General features: G+C 24.6%; 1 protein-coding gene across 1 annotated transcript; it reads right to left on the bottom strand.

The window, feature by feature from the left end:
* Positions 1-1,852: 1,852 nt before the first annotated feature.
* Positions 1,853-2,666, bottom strand: LOC132925659 (uncharacterized). Its single transcript, XM_060990033.1, has 3 exons — positions 2,255-2,666; positions 1,966-2,189; positions 1,853-1,882 (listed from the first exon to the last, which is right to left on the bottom strand). Exons 1-3 carry the CDS (start codon positions 2,664-2,666, stop codon positions 1,853-1,855), a joined length of 666 nt encoding a protein of 221 aa, XP_060846016.1.
* Positions 2,667-6,298: the final 3,632 nt, after the last annotated feature.

The raw sequence follows: 6,298 nt of genomic DNA, 5'->3' as shown, positions 1-6,298 counted from the left end.
TAAAATTAGCAGGGACACCACTAGTTTCAACAACTAAGAATAAAATTGAAATTTTGAAAAATCATGAAGTTGCTCCACTAATAAAACAACATTAATAGGTTCAAGATATAAGTAGATTATATCTTTAAAAAAATGCACATTCTTTTATAATAAATTTCATTGGTAAAGTAAAATCTATAATATAGGTACATAAAAATTTTAAGTCACCACGATAAATGATAATGAAAGATAATAAAATAATTAACAGGGTTAAAATATATAATTTTGAATATACTTAATATACTTACATAATGTTATTTAATGTTAAAGTCTTCAATAGATTCATTTTAGTAAATTAACTTCATTGTTTTTAAAATTGAATTTGTTTTTACTTTTAGAAAGAATAAATATTATCTGGCAATGTGGATATTACTATTATTTCACCAAAATCTTACATGTGACTACAGTGATAGTTTGAAAGAAGACTATCAGAGAATTTAATCTTGTGGTGTGTTAACAATATTCATTTATTATGTTTAATTTCTGTGTCAATGTATATTGTACTTCAAAGATGATTACCAATGTTTTTACATGGTACATAAGGTAATATTATTATATTATTCAGTTTTTATTAAATGTCATTTAAATTCTTATACTTGGTTTCAGGCACATTACAAACATTAGTTTTCTGATACTCAACGAGCCTAAAATGTGAAATACAAGATAAAACATATTTTTTGGACAAAATTATTTATCAAATTTGCACATAAGTTGTAAGTAAAATATTTTTTTATGCTTATTTTTCAATTTGTATCAAACATAATTTTAGCTCATATATTTGATTTCAGAAAAAATTATTACCTAGTTCTTATTTATATTTTGATGCTCATAATTAAATGCCCAATTGTGATCAACGTGTATATTTAAAAACTAGAAAAAAGTTTTATGACTTTTTAGTATTTTATTAAGTAGGCATCGTGATTGCAACATGATATTAAAGTGTAAGTACCTAATCTTATAAAAAATACATTAGCTTAAAGTCTTCAATTGATACATTTTAGTAAATTAACTTCATTGTTTTTAAAATTGAATTTGTTTTTACTTTTAGAAAGAATAAATATTATCTGGCAATATTACTATTATTTCACCAAAATCTTACATGTGACTACAGTGATAGTTTGAAAGAAGACTATCTGAGAATTTAATCTTGTGTGGTGTTAATAATATTCATTTATTATGTTTAATCTCTATATCAATGTTTGTACTTCAAAAATGATTACCAATGGGCAATGTTTCTGTGTATAATACATAAGGTAATATATTCTGTAGTTTTATTAAATTAAATTAAAATTTTTATATTTGGTTTCAGGAACATGACAAATTGAAGTATTGTACATAAAATAATTTTCAGATATTATTTGCTCATAGTTGTAAGTAACATATTCAAATAAGTGTCAAGTAAAACTATTTAATCCACTATTGTACATATGTATATGTGTTTTAATTTAAAGAAAATAATTTTGGCATTTACAAGTATATTTTCATTTTCAACTAATTCTAGATTTCATTTGAAGTTGTAAATCTTTTTGTAAAAGCAGTTATCATATTTTAAGCTGTGCATTAATTTAAGAATCAACATTAGCAGGATTTTGTGATTTTTTTGGATTTAAATTGTTTAGTTGATTCATTAAAACATTTTGTTATATTATCAATTATTAACAGATCACAAACAACTTTATCTATAATTATTGAAATTGAAATAGTGTGTCACATTAAATTGTAATTAAACTGCACCGTAAGCAATAAGGTTTATATTATAGTATTAATGTGGTCACTTTTTGATGTTTAGTAGTTATAGATTAGGTTAGTGACATTAAAGACAAGAGTTACATATACATTTCCACTAAATAAAAGATAATAACATTTAGAATTATAATTATCCATTTACTTATATTTTATTAAGTGTTCAAAATTTTGACCATTTACTTTTAAACACATTTCCATTCGTTTCAACACTTCGTGGTGGGTTACTTTAAGTAACATATTCTTGGGAATTGATTCACAGGCATGTACTATTCTATTTTTAAGTTCTTCAACAGTTACTGGTGGGGTTATATAAACAACTTGTTTTAAGAAACCCCAAAGAAAAAAATCTAGGGGAGTCAAATCTGGACTACGAGCTGGCCATCTAATTTCTGGACTATACGTGCCTATTCATCAAAAAAAAATTAATTAATTTCTGAAATAGTTAATTTATCCACGAAAACATGATTACCGATCCAGTTGACTCCAAATATTTCTGTTAAAGATTCTCGAACTATATTACTATTATGTGCTGGTGCTCCATCTTGATGATAGTATATTCTTAAACGTTGTTCTAATGATACATTTTCCAAGAATTTTGGAATTTCATTGTTTAAAAAGTCTCTATACTTATTTCCAGTTAGTGTACCATCAAAAAAGTATGGACCTATTAAAGTGTCTCCCAAAATTCCGCACCAAACATTAACTCCCCACTTAACTTGAAAGTTTACATCTTTAGTCCAATGAGGGTTCGAATCGGACCAATAATGACTATTATGTCTATTGATCACTCCATCATTTGTAAACCGTGATTCATCTGACCATAAAATATTTGTTAAGAAATTAGGTTCTTCGTCAATTTTTGTCAAGAATTGAGCTACCATGTATATTCTTCTTTCATAATCAGTTGGACGTAAATTATGAATTAATTGAATTTTGTAATTGTGAAATTTGTTTAATTTTGCTATTTTTTGACAAGAGCTGTATGTTATTCCAATTTCGGCTTACAACAAATAAATACACTGTCAGTTTAATTTAAGTTATTTAAATTTCAAAGTATATGTAAACAATTTTTATTGATTGCTATGAATAACTAATGGCCTTAGCCATGTAATTATCATTAATAGGGCTCGGAAGTTGATGACCTTAAAAACATTAAAAAATGATCTAAAAAAATTCAAAAATGACAAAAAATGACCTAAAAAATTTACAAATATTTGTTATAAATTAATAAAAATAAATTTTTTTAAAAATTGTACTGTAATTTGTAAAAATTAGTTGATCAGATTCACATGCTAATGAAACACATTTGTGGTCAGGAGAGCATCGTCTAAAAAGTTACAAAAAAAAATGCAAAATGCATCAACTTCCGAGCCCTAATCATTAATAATAATCATAAAAAAAAATAATTTAAAAAGTGTTAACAAATGTTTTAATGTTTTGAAAATTTGATTACCAACCTGATATGATACGTAATGATGTATGTGGATTCTTATATAAATGTGCAAGAACCAAAATAGTATTATCCTCATTGATTACTCGCTTACATATTATACTTTTTATGTTTTTTTTACTGAAAGAACCATGTAAAAGTAAATGTTTTTGTATCCTAGCAAAAGTAAAACGGCTTGGTATTGTACGGTCACTATAAAGTTCAGTATATAACCTGACTGCTGCTGTGGCATTATTATTACACAGTGTGTAACATTTAAGCATATCCATTTTTTCGACATTAGAATATGACATGATTAAAATTATAATAATGAAAATAAAAATACTTATAATATGCTTGTGATATTACTAATATTAGTACTTGTAGGAAAGAGTATCACATCATACAATTGCTAGGTTGCAATATAGTGTAATCAAAGTATATAATATTATTGGTAATTGATATTTCCCCTAAAATTCTTAAAATAAAATGAAAATATATTTGTGTTTTGTTTAGCATGTTTTTTATTGTGTATTATAGATAAACTCAATTGATTAAACTCGTTATATTTTATTTGAGATTTTTCATACTTAATGTAAACAATCTGTATTGTGTATTATAGATAAACTCAATTGATTAAACTCGTTATTTTTTATTTGAAATTTTTCTTACTTTATATAAACAGGCTGTATTGTGTATTATAAATAAACTCAATTTATTAAACTCATTATTGTTATTTATTCATGCAATAAAGATAGAGAATATAAAAACAGAGTACAGACACAAAGATTTCCTTTTGAATTCTACTGTTAATTATAAGGGTGTATTTTGGTGGTATGTGAAACCGGTTTAGTAGTTAATAAAGATAAGTGAAATACTAGATTAATCAGACTCTAAAACAGAGACAAGGATTTCAGTTTAAATTGAACGGTACACAAGTTTTGTTTAAATTTTCATCATGTCAGTGACGTCAAATGAAAGTAGCAAATTATTGGACAATAACTACCTGTTAAAAAGATATGCATATTACAAATCTTCCTGTAAAGAACTAATGAAACAAATTGAAGAATTAAATCAAGTAATTATTTTATTAAAAATAAATGTAAAATTAAAAATAAATATTAAATAGCACAAAATATAATTTTTTAGGAACTTTACATAACAAAAAATAAGTTAGAATTAAAAACATTAGAACTACATGATGCCACGGCTACTATCGACGAAAAAAATAAAGATTTGAACAATGCGGCAATTGAAATGGTAGTAAATATGATTACAAATTTGAATCACTATAACCAATGCTAATAAAATTAACTTCATCTAGGACCATTTAAAAAAGGATCTTGATGAAAACAAAAAAATAAACACTAAAATGAACGACGAGAAAGTTATTTTCACCGATGAAATCATTAAGTTAAAAACACAATTGGTAAGTAGTAAGTAATAACCAGGGCTAGGATTTATATGCAACAGCATGTTTTTCATGTTTTTTTTTGTGACTTCTGATCCTCATGATGAGATAAACGGTGGTGTTTTTATTTTGCATGTTTTTGTATATTTTGGATAAAATGTATATTATTGCATATATTGAATAAAATTAATATTATTGCATATTTCAATTATAAGAATACAAAAAATGCACGTGATTTATATTTTTCAAACATAAAATTCAAAGTATTTCCTCTATTAAATGTCAATTATACATTTTATTTTATTTTGCTATCTTTTAATTTTTTATTGCATACAAGTCCTAGCCTTGGTAATAACAAAATAAAAAATCTTATAATATGTAAATGTATAATTTACATGAAATACTAATTAAAAATATTTATTCAAAAGAATGATCTAACATTGCAAAATGACGCCAAATTGTTGGCATTAGCAAACATTAAGGACATTAAGAAAGAAGATAAAAAGCCTGGTATCCAAATTGAGATTGAAAAAAAAGTATGTTCAAATTTTATTTAAATTTAGAAATTGAAATAATTTTAAAAATTAATATATGTATTTACTTGTATAAACTCAAAATAATAAAATTACAAGGCTGGGCATTAACGAGTTAATAAGTTAAAAGTTAAGTTAATTTTAACTTATTAACTTAACTAGTTACATTGAAAATTTAAAATAAATTATAATTTTTTTAATCTAGTGTGATTCTTGGTGGTGTCCAAAACATTCAAATCTTGCTTTAATTTATAAAAAGTTTAAGATCTTAACTTTGGACGATAAACTTGAAATCGACCTGGCCTTGAAACGGCAAAGATATTGGAGTCGCCAAGGAGGGAAAAATGTGTTGGTATTACAACATGGCACCCAGAACCACAATATTTTAGTGCATAATTATCAATCAATGTAAGCAACATTAAATAATAAGATAAGTATGTTTAGTGTACTACTCTATTTTTATAATAATATTACTATGACAATTCAGATTTAAAGGGCAACAATAAATCATTAATGTATCTTATGATATACTAATAAATAGTACCTATTATATTTCATGTTTGGTATATGTTTCATACTGTGTTCAAGGTTTTCTAAATATGACTAAAGATAAAATTTAATTTAATTTAATCATAAATATTATTACAAAACAGTTTTGATACCTATATTGTGTTAATTGATATTTAATGTTTTAGAACTGACTACTTCTAAATTCAATCTTACTTCCTCTAATAATAGACTCCTACCTAATGCTGGAAGAATGAAGATGAAGACAAATATAAAAGACGATATTTTTAAACTTCCATTTGAGCATGGTAAGTAAATTAATTATTAATTAGATTTAAGTAGATTATCTGTGATAAATATTTTTCAGGATGGAAACTTTGCACTATTTTGAAAACTGAAATAATAATTATTATAATTAATAACAGGTAATGATTATGATGGAAAGGTAATATTTCACTATATTGACATATATTACATAAATATATATATATATATGTAGGTATAATGGTATGAAACACCATTACAGTGTTTGTATTTTATTATTATAATATGTATATATATATCTATGCCCTATGGTAGACGCATTCATCTTCTTACACAGGTATTTTAGTCTCTATTATCACTAGATAATTT

The sequence above is a fragment of the Rhopalosiphum padi genome, chromosome 3 (assembly GCF_020882245.1).
Source record: "Rhopalosiphum padi isolate XX-2018 chromosome 3, ASM2088224v1, whole genome shotgun sequence".
Taxonomy (NCBI): domain Eukaryota; kingdom Metazoa; phylum Arthropoda; class Insecta; order Hemiptera; family Aphididae; genus Rhopalosiphum; species Rhopalosiphum padi.
This window is presented reverse-complemented; position numbering and strand designations above follow the sequence as displayed.

Excerpts from the sequence above, each read along its gene's own strand:
- LOC132925659 (XM_060990033.1), bottom strand. The coding sequence starts at position 2,666 with ATGGTAGCTCAATTCTTGACAAAAATTGACGAAGAACCTAATTTCTTA. Across the intron at positions 2,190-2,254 it reads ATTTGGAGTCAACTGGATCG|GCACGTATAGTCCAGAAATT; the intron begins GTAATCATGTTT and ends TTTGATGAATAG. Across the intron at positions 1,883-1,965 it reads GAATGGAAATGTGTTTAAAA|TGGAAATGTATATGTAACTC; the intron begins GTAAATGGTCAA and ends TCTTTTATTTAG.